This window comes from Cervus canadensis, chromosome 12 (genome assembly GCF_019320065.1).
Source record: "Cervus canadensis isolate Bull #8, Minnesota chromosome 12, ASM1932006v1, whole genome shotgun sequence".
Taxonomy (NCBI): domain Eukaryota; kingdom Metazoa; phylum Chordata; class Mammalia; order Artiodactyla; family Cervidae; genus Cervus; species Cervus canadensis.
The window spans coordinates 31,286,468-31,303,845 of NC_057397.1; the positions used below are offsets into that span (position 1 = coordinate 31,286,468).

General features: G+C 36.8%; 1 protein-coding gene across 5 annotated transcripts in view; it reads left to right on the forward strand.

The window, feature by feature from the left end:
- C12H8orf34 (chromosome 12 C8orf34 homolog) overlaps positions 1-17,378 on the forward strand; it is a 340,089-nt gene that overhangs the window by 252,845 nt on the left and 69,866 nt on the right. For all 5 annotated transcript variants that reach the window (XM_043484015.1, XM_043484017.1, XM_043484016.1 and 2 more), the window contains one exon: positions 5,159-5,235. In XM_043484015.1, coding sequence (XP_043339950.1) covers positions 5,159-5,235 — 77 coding nt within the window. The remainder of the gene's footprint in view (positions 1-5,158; positions 5,236-17,378) is intronic.

Consider the following 17,378-nt stretch of genomic DNA (forward strand, 5'->3'; position numbering starts at 1 on the left):
TCAACAAATTCCAAAATCCGCTTTCTGATTCAGTACATTCTTTTCTACTTAAGTTATTCAGATCGCTAGAGCCAAAGTGCTAATGTGATTTTTATGTCAACTATGCATCCACATTGAACTTGGCTCAATAAACAAATATTTCTATGAGCAGGTGTAACTTTGTGCTTCAAAAAAACCTGTTGTGACACAAACAGCAAAAGTATAAATAATGACAGGAAGTCATTAAATGAAGTTAAACATCATTGACAAATCCTAGAGATCTCTAGGTTCTTACCGGCAGGCCCCATCGACCACAGAGGCTAAGTTTCAAGTGCAAGTGGTGCCAGAGACTGTTAGATTTTGATAAAATTACTTTATATTTCTGTTCTTCAGTTTCTTCTCTCAAATGAGGAGATAAACTAACATTTGACAAATTTAGAGACTCATTTTCCTTTTCATGTGATTCAAAAAAGCTCAAAAAACTCATAGCTTGTATTTTGAAAATCATTTATATTAATACTTGGAAAAAATTTCTCTGAAATAGACATCATTTTCCTTTCCATGTGATTCAAAAAAGCTCAAAAAACTCATAGCTTGTATTTTGAAAATCGTTTATATTAATACTTAGAAAAAATTGCTCTGGAATCGACAGAGCAACATAGTTTACACAAATGTGCCTGCCAATAGTTGGTATTAAGCAGTGTACTCAGAGCACTTTAAAAATGAAGTGCACCTCTCCAAGCATTAAACACTGAGGTGTTTTTTATTTTTTTTGAATTAGAGTATAGTTGGTTTTTAATGTCGTGTTAGTTTCTGCTGTAGAGCAGAATGGATCAGTTGTATGTATGTATACATATTTCCCCTCTTTTTTGGATAACCTTCTCACTTGGATCACCACAGAACATTGAGTAGAGTTCCCTGTTCTATACAGTAGGTTCTCACTAGTTATCTTTTATACATAGTATCAATAGTGTATATACATCAATCCAATCTCCGAATTCATTCTGCGCCACCCTTAACCTGCACAGGTATCCATACATTTGTTCTCTGCATCTGTGTCTCTATTTCTGCTTCACAAATAAGATCAGCTATACCGTTTTTCTAGATCCTATGTATATGTGTTAATATACAAAGTTTGTTTTTCTCTGACTTACTTCACTCTGTATGACAGTCTCTAGGTCCATCCTGTTTTCACGACATTTTTTATTCCAAGTAGCTTATTATACTGCTATTCTATCACTAGATTTGGGCTATTTAGAAGGATCCTTTCTACTTAGCAACTATAAATTTGGTTAGATATATAAATATGGTCAGATATGTAAATATGATGGATATGTAAATTTTCTAATATTCTGGCGCACTTCACACCTCACCACACTGTAGATCTCACTAGATGTGACACCAATAACCAGGAAAAATTGAACCAGAACAAGAACAGAACAAAATGTAAAACCATTGCCAAGCCTTTTACAAATGTTAATTTTTATTTAAAAAGATCCATATTGTGTGAAGGTGTTCAAATAAACTCCAAGAGAGCAAGCCATAGAAGATTATCTTGCTCAAATTGTTTTTTTTTTTCTTTTCAAAATTTTATACTGATCATTTTATTTCTTTTTGTATACAGTGAAACCTTAAAAGCAATGGTGAATAAGAATGGCAGTGGCATACACCCTCTGTTGTTCCTAATCTATTTAGGTTTTACCTCTAAGTAACAAAAATTTTTCTGTTACATTGTCTTCTGTTAACTTGATAATCTTATCTTCCACATTTGTTTCTCTGATTCATTTTGAGTCTGTCATTGTATTTGAGGTTAAATAGAGATCATATTTTATTTTTCTCTGTAGAGTGAGTCAACACCATCTCTATATTGTCTGTTCTTTCAACATAAATTTGTGGTACCGTTTTATCAAAAACTAAGCTCTATGGGTTTGGACCTAAAAGTTCTATTCTGCCCATTGAACTATTTGTCCATTATTGAGTTGTACCATGTTTTTTTGTTGTTGTTGTTTTAGCAGACTTCATATTCTTTTTTAAAAAATTTATTTATTTATTTTAATTGGAGGTTAATTACTTTACAATATTGTAGTGGTTTTTGCCATACATTGACATGAATCAGCCATGGGTGTACATGTGTTCCCCATCCTGAGCCCCCCTCCCACCTCCCTCTCCATCCCATCCCTCAGGGTCTTCCCAGTGCACCAGCCCTGAGTACCCTGTCTCATGCATCCAACCTGGACTGGTGATCTATTTCACGTATAATAATATACATGTTTCAGTGCTGTTCTCTCAAATCATCCCACCCTCACCTTCTCCCACAGAGTCCAAAAGTCTGTTCTTTACATCTGTGTCTCCTTTGCTATCTCGCATATAGGGTAATCGTTACCATTTTTCTAAATTCCATATATATGCATTAGTATACTGTATTGGTGTTTTTCTTTCTGGCTTACTTCACTCTGTGTAATAGGCTCCAGTTTCATCCACCTCATTAGAACTGATTCAAATGCATTCTTTTTAATAGCTGAGTAATATTCTATTGTGTATATGTACCACAACTTTCTTATCCATCCGTCTGCTGATGGACATCTAGGTTGTTTCCATGTCCTGGCTATTGTAAACAGTGCTGTGATGAACACTGGGGTACATGTGTCTCTTTCAGATCTGGTTTCCTCGGTGTATGTGTCCAGCAGTGTGATTGCTGGGTCATATGGCAGTTCCATTTCCAGTTTTTTCAGGAATCTCCACACTGTTCTCCACACTGTTTTCCATAGCGGCTGTACTAGTTTGCATTCCCACCAACCGTGTAAGAGGGTTCCCTTTTCTCCACACCCTCTCCAGCATTTATTGTTTGTAGACTTTTTGATAGCAGCCATTCTGACTGGCATAAAATAGTACCTCATTGTGGTTCTGATTTGCAGTTCTCTGATAATGAGTGATGTTGAGCATCTTTTCATGTGTCTGTTAGCCATCTGTATGTCTTCTTTGGAGAAATGTCTGTTTAGATTTTTGGCCCATTTTTTGATTGGGTCATTTATTTTTTCTGGAATTGTTGCTCAACTTGTTTTAACAGCTCCTAGTTAAAAACCTGGCATATAGTATTATTTTATAGTATTTCCAACTATAAAAATCCTAGCAAATCCACGAGAGTGAGTTTTCTTCTGTAAATGTACTAATTTGCTTTATGATGTAGGGTAGGACATTTTAATACTATTGTCAATATTCCACACAAATAGCAATTTCAACATATAATAAAACAGAAAAAATACTGAGTGAATACTAAAATTATGGTAATATTTGATCACAGTTCAGCAGAATATAATTCAGTCTTGGGGGACTTAAATTATGCTAATTTATACATTTAAAGTAAAGAATCTATCTATTGTCACATTTATTATGGGGTTTTAATAGATAGGGATTCACGTTTCCTTCATTAATGGATTAATATTTTTAATGTGGTACAATTCTCATCACTTATCCTGATTTTTTTGCTTAAATATAAAATTCTGAATTATTGCAGCTAGAGCTCCATGATTCAGAAATTGTGATTATGGATTTGTGCTAAGCTTTCCATTGTCTCTCTGGTCTTGACTGGCCATTAAGGACTCAGGGGATTTAAAGCTCTGATTTTCTTCTCAGAGCATACATTTTACGAAACAAAAAAAATCTGTCTCCACTTGTGTGTGTGAATGTGTAGGAAGGCCTTCTTTAAGGATGCATATAGCTCTTTAAAATATTAATAAATATAATCAATCAATGTTTAAAGCTTCCAGTGATTTAAAATACCCTCCTTATAACTGATTTTTTTATTTGAATGGAAGGTATTAAAACACAAGCTATTTCTAGTTGCTGTATGTATATATCTCTGTTGAAGAATTCTCTAGAGCCTATAGAAATCTTCGTTATAATCAATTTAGCAGACATATGGAAAAGTTTACCATCTTTTTATTCACATATTTGAAAGTCATTACATACCCACTCATCAATCTAGTCAAAAAAATAATATCAGCTTGTTCCTTGATACATTAAAATGGAATACTAAGCATCATTTAATAATAAGTACTCTTCTCCCAGGTAGTGATAGTGGTAAAGAACCTGCCTGCCAGTTCAGGTGATGAAAGAGACACAGTTTCAGACTCTGAGTTGGGAAGATCCCCTGGAGGTGCACATGGCAACCCACTCCAGTGTTCCTGCATGGAGAATCCCATGGACAGAGTCTGGTGGGCTGTAGTCCATGGAGCCACAAAGAATTGGACATGACTTAGCAATGAAATAACAACAACAACCTTTCCCCCAACTTTTCAGAGTTGTTCATCCTGTTTAAAAGAGAGAATACAAATTGGAATTTAAATACTGTGGCCCCTCAAAAAAAACCAGTTGATGGATAAAGCAAATAAAAAATTACAAGGCAGAAAAAGAACATTAAGTTCTAGCAATTAGCTAAATAATATGCCAAAAGAAGAGTTGATCTGACTAAGATGACTGCAGCTCTTGCACAGTCCTGACTTCATTGAACCCTTTTTTCCCCCCATTTATTTTTATTAGTTGGAGGCTAATTACTTTACAATATTGTAGTGGTTTTTGTCATAACATTGACATGAATCAGCCATGGATTTACATGTATTCCCCATCCCGATCCCCCCTCCCACCTCCCTCTCCACCCAATTCCTCTGGGTCTTCCCTTTAAATGGGCTTCCCAGGTGGCACTAGTGGTAAAGAACCCGCCTGCCAATGCAGGAGATGTAAGAGACACAGGTTTGATCCCTGGGTCAGGAAGATCCCTGGAGAAGAAAACGGTGACCCACTCCAGTATTCTTGCCCGGAGAATCCCACGGACAGAGGAACCTGGCAGCCCACAGTCCATAGGGTTGCAGAAAGTTGGGAATGACTGAAGCAACTGAGCATGCAAGCATGCAAATTAGAAATGCTAAAGGTTTGCATACATTCTCTGTACGCTAAATAAAAAACACTACACACTATTTTAAATCTCAAATACTATGGCTTTTCAACATCCTGTTCAGTTACTTTCATATCCTTCTCATGACAAGTTTATATATCAGAGAGTTTATGATTTACATATAAAAATTGTATCATATATAAACATAGATAAGTTCATATATTAAGCAATATGTGACTCCAACTTATCCTTTTTTTTCTAACTTACTCATTCTTTTTGTGAAAATAGATTCTTTACCTGAGAATGAAGAAGCACTAATGGAAGAGAGTGAAGAATTTGAGAAAGCATCTAAATTAACAGGACCTGTAAGTATATTCATTGACTTAATTTTATCTCTAAAATGTATATCTTAACTAATGTATATCTCTAACAGGAACATCTAAAAGGAATAGAAAGAAATAGGAAGCAATGTCATTTAAAGAATATGTTAAAATGTGCCTCCAGTATAGCCCACATAGTCATGGAGATGCTCCTTTAAGTAAGTGGTCAGCTTGATTACAGGTACACAGCAAAGCTGCGAAGTTGCACTGAGCTCTTTCAGCAATTGGAGAAGAAGAGTTGAATAAAGGGGTGGGGAACCTAAGTCCTGATATTATTAACTGCTTGGTTGTGCACATGAACATTCTAAAAGATTATGAGCTGCCATATAAAACTTCAATAAATCAATCCACTCCAGTACTCTTCCCTGGAAAATCCCATGGACGGAGGAGCCTGGTAGCCTGCAGTCCATGGGGTCGCTAAGAGTTGGACAGGACTGAGCGGCTTCACTTTCATTTTCACTTTCATGCATTGGAGAAGGAAATGGCAACCCACTCCAGTGATCTTGCCTGGAGAATCCCAGGGACCGGGGGAGCCTGGTGGGCTGCTGCCTATGGGGTCGCACAGAGTCAGACACGACTGAAGCAACTTAGCAGCAGCAACAGCATATCATGATAGAAAAATAAATGTTTTGCATATCCTGGAAGTTCACATATAACTTAAAGTGAAAGTCGCTCAGTCATGTCCAACTCTTTGTGACCCCGTGGACTCTACAGTCCATGGAATTCTCCTGGTCGGAATACCGGAGTGGGTAGCCTTTCCCTTCTCTAGGGGGTCTTCCTAACCCAGGGATTGAACCCAGGTTTCCCAAATTGCAGGAGAATTCTTTAACAGCTGAGCCACAAAGGAAGCCCAAGGACCAGAGTGGGTAGCTTATCAATTCTCCAAGGGATCTTTCTGATTGCAGGGGGATTCTTTATCAACTGAGCTATCAGGGAAGCCCAGGTATAACTTAAGCATGATATTATTAGTTGTAAGTCCTTCTGATATTTTGATTAAACTATATCTCTTCCACAAAGTACATTGGGAGGTAACCATTCAGTTCAGTTCAGTCGCTCAGTCCTGTCCAACTCTTTGTGACCCACTGACTACAGCATGTCAGGCTTCCCTGTCCATCACCATCTCCCGGAGCTTGCCCAAACTCGTGTCCATTGAGTCAGTGATGCCATCTAACCATCTCATCCTCTGTCGTCCTTTTATCCTCCTGCCTGCAATCTTTCCCAGCATCAGGGTCTTTTCTAATGAGTCAGTTCTTGGCATCAGGTGGCCAAACTATTGGAGTTTCAGATACAGCATCAGTCCTTCCAGTGAATATTCAGGATTGATTTTCTTTAGGATTGCCTGGTTGGATTTCCTTGCAGTCCAAGGGACTCTCAAGAATCTTCTCCAACACCACAGTTCAAAAGCATCAATTCTTCAGTGCTCAGCTTTCTTTATAGTCCAACTCTCACATCCATATGACTACTGGAGAAAACATAACTTTGACTAGATGGACATTTTTTGGCAAAGTTATGTCTCTGCTTTTTAATATGCTGTGTGGGTTAGTCATAGCTTTTCTTTCAAGGAGCAAGCATCTTTTAATTTCATGGTTGCAGTCACCATCTGCAATGATTTTGGAGCCCAAGAAAATAAAGTCTGTCACTGTTTCCATTGTTTCTCCATCTATTTGCTATGGAGTGATGTGACCAGATGCCGTGAACTTTGTTTTTTGAATGTAGAGTTTAAGCCAGCTTTTTCACTCTCCTCTTTCACCCTCATCAAGAGGCTCTTTAGTTCCTCTTAACTTTCTGCCATAATGGTGGTGCCATCTGTATATCTGAGGTTATTGATGTTTCTCCTGGCAATCTTGATTCCAGCTTGTGCTTCATCCAGCCTGGCATTTTGCATGATGTATTCTGCATATAAGTTAAATAAGCAGGGTAACAATATACAGCCTTGACGTACTCCTTTCCCAATTTGGAACCAGTCTGTTGTTCCATGTCTGGTCCTAACTGTTGCTTCTTGACCTGCATACAGATTTCTCAGGAGGCAAGTAAGGTGGTCTGGGCTTTGGTGTAATCAATAAAGCAGATTTTATTTTTTTAATTATCTTGCTTTTTGTATGATTCAAGAGATGTTGGCAATTTGATCTCTAGTTCTTGTGCCTTTTCTAAATCCAGCTTGAACATCTGGAAGTTCATGGTTCATGTACTGTTCAAGCCTGGCTTGGAGAATTTTGAGCATTACTTTGCTAGCGTGTGAGATGAGGGCAACTGTGTGGTAGTTTTAATATTCTTTGGCATTGCCTTTCTTTGGAATTGGAATGAATCTGACCTTTTCCAGTCCTGTGGCCACTGCTGAGTTTTTCCAAATTTGCTGGCATATTGAGTGCAGCACTTTCATAGCATCATCTTTTAGGATTTGAAATAGCTCAATTGGAATTTCATCACCTCCACTAGCTTTGTTCATGGTGATGATTCCTAAGGCCCACTTGACTTCACATTCCAGGATGTCTGGCTCTAGGTGAATGATCACACCATAGTTGTTATCTGGGTCATGAAGATCTTTTTTTGTAGTTCTGTGTATTCTTGCCACCTCTTCTTAATATCTTCTGCTTCTGTTAGGTCCCTACCATTTCTGTCCTTTACTGTGCTCATCTTTCCATGAAATGTTCCCTTTGTATCTCTAATTTTCTTGAAGAGATCTCTAGCCTTTCCCATTCTATTGTTTTCCTCTATTTCTTTGCATTGGTAACTGAGGAAGGCTTTCTTATCTCTCCTTGCTATTCTTTGGAACTCTGCATATAAATGGGTGTATCTTTTCTTTTCTCCTTTCCCTTTAGCTTCTTTTCTTTTCTCAGCTATTTGTAAGACCTCCTCAGACAACCATTTTCCCTTTGTACATTTCCTTTTCTTGGGGGTGGTATTGATCACTGCCTCCTGTACAATGTCATGATCCTCTGTCCATAGTTCTTCAGGCAGTCTTCTATCAGATCTAATCCCTTGAATCTGTTTGTCACTTCTACTGTATAATCATAAGATATTTGATTTAGATCATACCTGGATGGTCTAGTGGTTTTTCCTACTTTCTTCAATTTACCTGTGAATTTGGCAATAAGGAGTTCATGATCTGAGCCACAGTCAGCTCCCGGTCTTATTTTTGCTGACTGTGTAGAGCGTCTCCATCTTTGGCTGCAAAGAATATGATCCACCTGATTTCAGTATTGACCATCTGGTGATGTCCATATCTTGTGTTGTTGGAAGAGGGTGTTTACTTATGACCAGTGCGTTCTCTTGGCAAAACTCTGTTAGCATTTACTCTGCTTCATTTTGTACTCCACAGCCAAATTTGTCTGTTACTCCAGGTCTCGACTTCCTACTTTGGCATTACAGTCCCCTATGAAGAAAAGAACATCTTTTTTGAGTGTTAATTCTATAAGGTCTTGTAGGTCTTCATAGAACCATTCAACTTCAGCTTCTTCAGCATTACTGGTTGGGGCATAGACTTATATTACTGTTATATTGAATGGTTTGCCTTGGAAATGAACAGAGATCATTATGTCATTTTTGAGCTGCGTCCAAGTACTGCATTTCGGACTCTCTTGTTGACTATGAGGGCTACGCCATTTCTTCTAAGGGGTTCTTGCCCACATTAGTAGATATAATGGTCATCTGAATTAAATTCGCCCATTCTAGTCCATTTTAGTTCACTGATTCCTAAAATGTCAATGTTCACTCTTGCCATCTCCTGTTTGACCACTTCTAATTTACCTTGATTGATGACCCTAACATTCCAGGTTCCTATGCAGTACTGCTCTTTACAGCCTCAGAGTTTACTTCCATCACCAGTCACATCCACATCTGGACATTGTTTTCACTGTGGCTCTGTGTCTTCATTTTTTCCTGGAGTTATTTCTCCACTCTTCTCCCATGGTTACTCCCAGGTAACCATTAGGTTCAAGATTTTCAGTGCAATTTAATGGTACAAGGTTTGTTGCTGTTGTTGTTCAGTTACTAAGTCAAGTCTGTTTGTGATCCCATAGACTGCAGCATACCCAGCCTCCCTGTCCTTTACTATCTCCTAGAGTTTGCTCAAATTCATGTCCAGTGAGTTGATGATTCCATCCAACCACCTCATCCTCTGTCACCTCCTTCTCTTCCTGCCCTGAATCTTTCCCAGCATCAGGTTCTTTTCCAGTGAGTCGGCTCCTCACATCAGGTGGCCAAATATTGGAGCTTCACCATAAGCATCAGTCCTTCCAATGAATATTCAGGGTTGATTTCCTTTAGGATTGACTGGTTTGATCTCCTTGCAGTCCAAGGGACTCTCAAGAGTCTTCTCCACCACCACAATTTGAAAGCATCACTTCTTTGGTGCTCAGACTTCTTTATAGTCCAACTTTCTCATCTGCACATAACTACTGGAAAAACCACAGCTTCGAATATCTGGACTTTTGTCGGCAAAATGATGGCTCTGCTTTTTAAATGCTGTCCAGGTTTGTCATAGCCTTTCTTCCAAGGAAGAGGATCTTCACAAGGATAGACACAGAAAAACTGAAATTTACATATATAGTCTAAATATAAAGTTTTTCAAGAAGTCTGAGTTACTATAAAAATGGCTTTGCAATCTTGCATTATCCTAAACTTAGTATTTAGACTGGGTTAATATACTACAGTGGCTTCCCTGGTGACTCAGCTGGTATAGAACCTGCCTGCCAATGCAGGAGATAAAAGAAGATGCATTTTTGATCCCTGGGTTGGGCAGATCCCCTGGAGAAGGAAATGGCAGCCTGCTCCAGTATTTTTCCCTAGAAAATTCCACAGTATTTTCTGTGTTAGTTTGTTAGAGATGCTATAACAAAGCACCATAGACTGGGTGGCTTAAACAACAGAAATGTATTGTCTCACAATTCTGGAGGTGGAAGTCTGAAATCCAGGTGTGAGCAAGGTTGGTTTCTTCTGAGGCCTCTCTCCTTAGCTTGCAGACAGTGCCTTCTCCCTATGTTTTCACATGGTCTTCCCTCTGTACATGGCTGTGTCTTAATCTCCTTTTCTCATAAATACACCAGTCATTTTGGGTCAGGACCCATTTCAGTGATCTCATCTGGCTTAATTACCTCACAAATACAGTCACATTATGAAGTACTAAAGCTTAGAACTTCAACATTTGAATTGTGGGAGGGACACAGTTCAGTCCATAACATTCTCTGATGAGATTGCATTATTTGGAACATTATTAGGGTCACAAGATTTGGTTGAGGGAACCACATTTTTCAATGGATTTCATAATAAAATTATTGTAAAAATTTTGATGAAATTAATTATCTTTTTTCATATGTTGGCTTTTCATGGAAGCTTCCCAGGCCTTATTTAAAATCTCTAATTTCTCTGTTATTGTATATAGTACTTATCACCTTCTCTTACACTGTATGATTTACTTGTTTTGTTTATTTTCTGTCACCTCCCACATGATTTAAGGTCTATCTAAACAAAGTTTTTGGGTATTTTTCTCTTCTGTACTCTTGGAGGAGTGCCTATATATAGTAGGCACTATTATGCAACATAGTAGCTATGTGTTGATTAAATAAAATTATTAGGCAGTAATTTCTTACCATGAGATGAAAAATATCATATTTTCACTTATTATGAAATAGTAGAACCGTAGAAATAGAAAGCACCATGGCGGCCATCTAGTTCAAGATTTATGGTGCCCATCTAGTTCGAGAGTGTTAGTCGCTCAGTCATGTCTGACTCTTTGCAACCCCATGGACTGTAGCTTGCCAGACTCCTCTGCCCATGGAGTTCTCCAGGCGAGAATATTAGAGTGGGTTGCCATTCCCCTCTCCAGGGGATCTTCCCAACCCAGAAAACGAACCTCGATCTTCTGCATTGCAGGCAGATGCTTTACCATCTGAGTCACCAGGGAAACCCCCAGTTCAAGATTTCCTCCCCCTTATCTCAGGATTCTGACCTGCTACACCACTTTTATCCAATGCAAGAACATCCATTTTATAAGTAAGGAAACAGAAAGAGAAGTTTAGTAACTGGACCAAGATCTCAAAGCTAAAAGAAGCAGTGAGGTCAGGAGTTGAGCACTAGTCAGTTTCCCTTCTACTGCACATTCTTGATATTTCTAGTGCCTTCCTGTTTCTTTCAGAAACAGATTATTTCTATTTGTTAGACATTTTCTTACGTTTCTCACCATCACTTGTAACCTTCTTTCTACTCATGGAGTAACAGCCTGAGTAGAGTTCTTCTGCTAAACTCATCTCTAGATAGTAAAAGCTGTTGGTATGTCCCAACTGAGACTTTTTTTCCCAGCCCAAAACAATCTGTTCCCAGTTCTTACATTGTGTAGTTTTCAGTTCTTCTGGATGCTTTCTCTGAACACATTCTTGTTTGCCAAGTCCCCTGTAAAGTGTGGGTCATGCCAGAACTAAACTAAAAGCTTCAAATAATGTTCCCACATCAGAGACTATAATGGAGTATATATTGATACAAATATTATATTTGGATTCTAATCCAGGTCTGTGTTAACTTTTTAAAAGGGACTTTCTGACATTTATAAACTTCAGCATGTTTTCATAATCTCATGATGATAAAAATATGTCATCATTGAGTTTGGGACAATCTGTCATTTATCACTTTTTGCAGAGATTTGTTTTATCATCTGTGAATTCCAGCACAGCCTTTCTCATCTATCAAAGGATACAGTTAGATTCTATTTCTAATAATTTTCTAATATCAAGATTTATCCTGTCCATAGTATTTGGCTTATTTCATAGTACCTAATAGCCCAAAGAAGAAAAAATAATCGTTTTTTGGTCAAACTTACGAGTGATTTCACACTGACCTTCAGAAAGTTTTGTCTTCTTTTCACAGTGCTCACATAGTGTTTTTCTAATGCAGAAATTTGTTCTAAGTCAATTTAACACATTCACTTGATTTTGAATTTTTAAAAATTCTGTAATTCCATTTAAAGTCAAATGTAAACTTAACTATCTAGTTTGGGGGAAAAGTGTGTGGAATATACACAATAAATTAACAGTAGGACCTCAAATATAGTTTCTAGATGGTAGCTGCTTTTATTATAAATAAAAAACATGGATTAAAAAATTACGTTAAATTAAAGGTGGAAATCCCCTAAATAATATTTCTTACAATTGTATTTTTGGTAGAAAAGAAGAAAATTGTGGCTTTATCTAAATATTAATGGAGAATTGAAACAAGACAGAACTTTTTTCCCCTTTATTACTGTAAGAAATACAAAATACTTCAAAGAAAATTTTGAGTCATTTCCTGCAAAAATATAAACATGCCACAAATGTTGAAAACCATTTAGACTTGTTTCAACACATGCTGTCTCTATTTGCTAACTTTCCATGTTGGGTATTGGATATTAATAAGTGGGTAACAGACTCTTGGAAACTTTTTTCCCCAGTGGCTTAACCTGTGTTTAAAATATGTTGTGAATATTTGAGTGAGGTAAAAGCAACATTTAGATTTACATTTTTATCCTCCCCAAATAAGCAAATCATTCTTATGGAATTTCCCTCTCCCCCTCCTTCTGTGTTCTGGAATGTCTCCACATATCAACATCTTGTGAAGATTAAAGCTGGATTTGTCAAATAAATCTGTTCATTAAAATTGAAACAACAAAAAATGAAGCCTTAGGAAGAAAATACAAAGCAGCAGATACCGATTATGACCTTTTTTGTTCATAAAATAAAGTACATAAATTTTTTAAATCGGTGATCCATGAAGACTTATTATCAATGATTTTTAAAATTTCACAGTTCATATAGTTCCCCCCGACACACATTTGAGGTTTCATTGGAAACATTTACTTTATTCAAATCGTATCTTTTCAACCTTATCTTTGCAAGTTCATTCCTGAAATCTTTTTTTTTTAAAGTTAATTTTTATTGGGGTGTAGTTGCTTGACCATGTTTCATAGTTTATGCTGTACCACGAAGTGATGCAGCCGTGTGTTTACATACATCCCTTCTTTAGTTCCTATCGTTTCTTTGTCTTCAAAATTCTGTTTTGTTTTGAAAGTAATAAACAAGCATGTGAGCATAATAGGAAGATGAAAAGATCATTAAAACAGACATTTGGCATTCAGTATTTTACTGATTGTTTTTCTTTTTCCTCCGTAAGTGTCTTATCACATTCGTTGGTCAATACTGACCAGCCCTTCCTAAGCTTACTCTTTATTAGACTTTATGTAACTAGTCATTCATCCTTTCTTAGAGTAGAAGAATAATTAATAGAAAGGCTCCTGTAGAGAAAGGTTTCCTAAAATTCCTAGGAGTTACTGGAAGTTATATTTTTAATATATTTTCCTTCTGAAGAGTCTCATCTGTTTGAGGAGATAGGTAAAACTAACTAGAATTATGGTAGTGATAATAATAATATCACCTATTTGTATAGCACTTTCTTATTGTTAAGCATTTTCACATATTTAATATCAGTCCTCTCTGAATTTTGCAAGTCCTGTGACTCATCACTTAGGTTTGACATCCCTTCTGTGATACACTCAAATTCCCCAGTGCCCAAATTCTCACAGAACTTTTAGGGTCCATACAATTTTTAAGGCACAGGAGCCACTACTAAACAGCACATGTAATGTAGAAAGAATAAAATTAGAACACTGAAAGTGTTAGTTGCTCAGTGGTGTCCAACTCTTCACAACCCCATGAACTGTAGTTTGCCAGGCTCTTCTGTCCATGGGATTTCCCAGACAAGGATACTAACATGAGTAGCCATTTGCTTCTCTCCCAACCCAAGGATTGAACCCAGATCTCCTGTATTGCCGGCAGATTCTTTACCATCTGAGCCACCAGGGAAGCCCCCACTATCAGTAGCCAATATTAAAGATAGGATTATTCATTGGATTGAGCCATGAAAAAGTGATTGGAGGAACTAAATTTTAAGACAAGTAAATTTCTCTGAGAGCAAAGGATCATTAGATTTGGAGCATAAAAGACTAATCTTGTTCGGATCCTTGACAGGTGAAGCAGTATGAGAAACCAGAGCAGCCTGACAAGAAGGGAATCTTAAAATTCAGCGGGTACTCAGAAGGAAAACAAAGAGGAAAATAATACATGTAGCAGAAAATATTTCTTTGGCAAACTTGATGCAGAAGTTAGACTCAAGTGATTACAGAATCATGTTAAGAAAGTAGATGTATGCTTAGCTGGATTAGAGGTGAACTTTGATTACTTTTAGGCTTGACTTAAAAATATTAATTGTGCCTTCTGGATTAGTAAATAAACCATTTTTTTAATTGATGTTCTAGGGACAAATAATGACCCCCCCCCACTCTATTTCTACTCTCAAGTAGCAAGGTGTGGACCTGATTGTCTGAAGTTGGAATTTCCCACACATATCTTATTTTCTCAAGATTCCAAGAATATGAACTTAAAAAAGGAGTAAATTTGGGTTAGATATAATATTCTTTTGATAACAACTGTAATTGGAAAACATGAAGATAGAGAAACATTTATGTGCATGTCTCCAGTAATGCATATACACAGCTGATGTGCAAATTCAGAAAAGAGCTTTGATAGGAAAGACATTGTTTCTAAGGGAATTTATTTTTATTGTACAGAAGGTGAATTGATTTTGCTAATATTTAATTTTTTTTATTTTGCTAATATTTAAAACAGTTTTATTCAGCCAGTGAAGTAGATAGGTCAGCAAAGAGTTCCACTTGTATTTCTAGTCCCTGTCAGATTGTTAATAAGTACAGTGGAATCTTCTTATAACAAATCTTGGGTGCTCTTGGAATTGTGTTAAAAAAAAAAGAATTCCACTACACTCAGTGATCCCTTATTGCTGAGACAGGGAAAAATTTGCAATTCACTGAAATCATACGACTTAAAAAAATCGATTTATGTGTTTGGCTGTGTTGGGTCTTAGTTATGGCATGTAGAATCTTCGTTGCATCATGTGGGTTCTTTCATTGTGCACACAGACTCTTCAGTCGTGGCACATGGCCTGGCACACGGGCTTCATTTCCCTGCAGCGTATGGGATCTGACTTCCCTGACCAGAGATTGAACCCAAGTCCCCTGCATTGCAAGATGAGGCATCCACATATGACTTTTACAATATGTAGGTTGCACAAATGCTTTGTATTTCTCTACTCTAGAAACCTGCATACTACTTTGAAGCCAAAGAGTATAGGTCCCCTTGGAGAGTCATTCCTTTTACACCATTTCTTCTCTCCCAAATCGTTACCTCTTCTCTCACAAAGCATACCATAAAGAGATCTATACATTTAAAAGATATAAAATTATCTATGTATAAAATAAATAAGGTCTAGGATATATAGTGCAGTACAGGGAATAGGGAATATAGTCAATATTTTATCATAACTTTAAATGGAATACAACTTATGAAATATTAAATCACTGTGTTGTACTCCTAAAACTAATATAATATTGTAAATCAACTAAACTCTAGTAAAAATAAGATATAAAATTACAAAATTATCACTTAGACTTGACAAGCATAAAAACAATTGTTCCCATACTTTTCAGTATAAGATATGGGTATACATTTTTAGTGGACTTCTAGACAATTTCTTTAACTATAAATTTTGATACTCCTACTTTCCACCTTTTCTCTTCTTAGTGGTGTTCTTCCCTATAGACAACCCTTCCCTCATGAAAATTATGTCTGTTTCATCATCTTCACAACTTGACATTTTAAATGTTTTTAATAAGACATCTTAAAAACTCTTTCTTATACCCAAGTATAATTTTATGATGAGTAAATTGTTACACATACTTTAGACTTTGTGATTTATGTAAATTGATTTAAATAGCTGACCAGTGAACAAAATGTTGAATGTATAGGTTAATGAACAAGCTCCAGTATTTTCTTGCGCTGTATGGCTAGCCTGTGAAAAATGGGAACACAGCATTTATGGAGTTAAAATTAAATATATTTTAACTTTCACTCTTGCAAAATAAAGAAGGAAAGATTAATATTCATGATCATCTCACCAATAGAAATAGTAAATTATGGTGGATTTTGTTTCTTGAAAAACAATATTTACAAACTGCTGGCAGGTAATTGGAGTAGTGAATTGTCTGCTAATGAATAGAAATTAGTATGCATTTTGCTCCACCCTAAAGCTTTTTACTCTTTCATTTTCCTTCTACCCTATAGAATTTTCCATAGCTTTCATCACTCACAGATTTAGGATGCCAATAAACTGCTTAAAACCAAGTACTATAGTAGACAAGTTATCTAACCAAATTTTGGCATCTACTGAGATTTTTCCTTCTGACATTTTTAGGTCTGTTGATTTCTAACACACTGAGGGTGGAAATATTTGCCCAAACCTATACAAATATTATTTTTTAAAACTTCTATGATTTTTTAAAATGTAACTTCTAAATGTCACATTTTCCCTGGAAAAAATGACCTGAGATGATAGAGTATGATATAATGAGTGGTAAAACATTGATTATAGTTTTGTAATTAATCAGTTTCTCTACATAATTTCACTATTTCTCTATAGTAAAATTATGAAATTATTTCTTGGGGTCCGTTAAATTCTGCATTTTATTTTTAAGATAGTCGGGGAAGGAAGAATGACCTAATATGTACTCATGTATAACAAGTACAATTAATTTCTAAGAAAACAATGCTCAGGAAGATGTATGACAATATGTTATCAAAGACTTGAGATCACTCGGGCCAGGTGCACTGGGAGGACCCAGGGGAATCGGGTGGGGGGGGGGGAGGTGGGAGGGGGGATCGGGATGGGGAATACATGTAACTCCATGGCTGATTCATGTCAATGTATGACAAGACCCACTGCAGTGTTGCTAAGTAATTAGCCTCCAACTAATAAAAATAATTGGAAAAATAAATAAATAAATAAAGACTTGAGATCCCAACTCAGGATGACTCCATTAATTCTTTTTTTTAATTAATTTATTTATTTGGAAGACAATCACTTTGGTGACCCCAGCCACACATTGACACAGATCAGCCTCAGGCACACATGTGACCTGCCATCCTGAAGCCCCCTCCCACCTCCTTCCCCACCCCATCCTTCTGGGTTGTCCCAGAGCACCGGCTGTTTAAAATAACTAGGACATGGACGCAACCTAGATGTCCATCTGCAGAAGA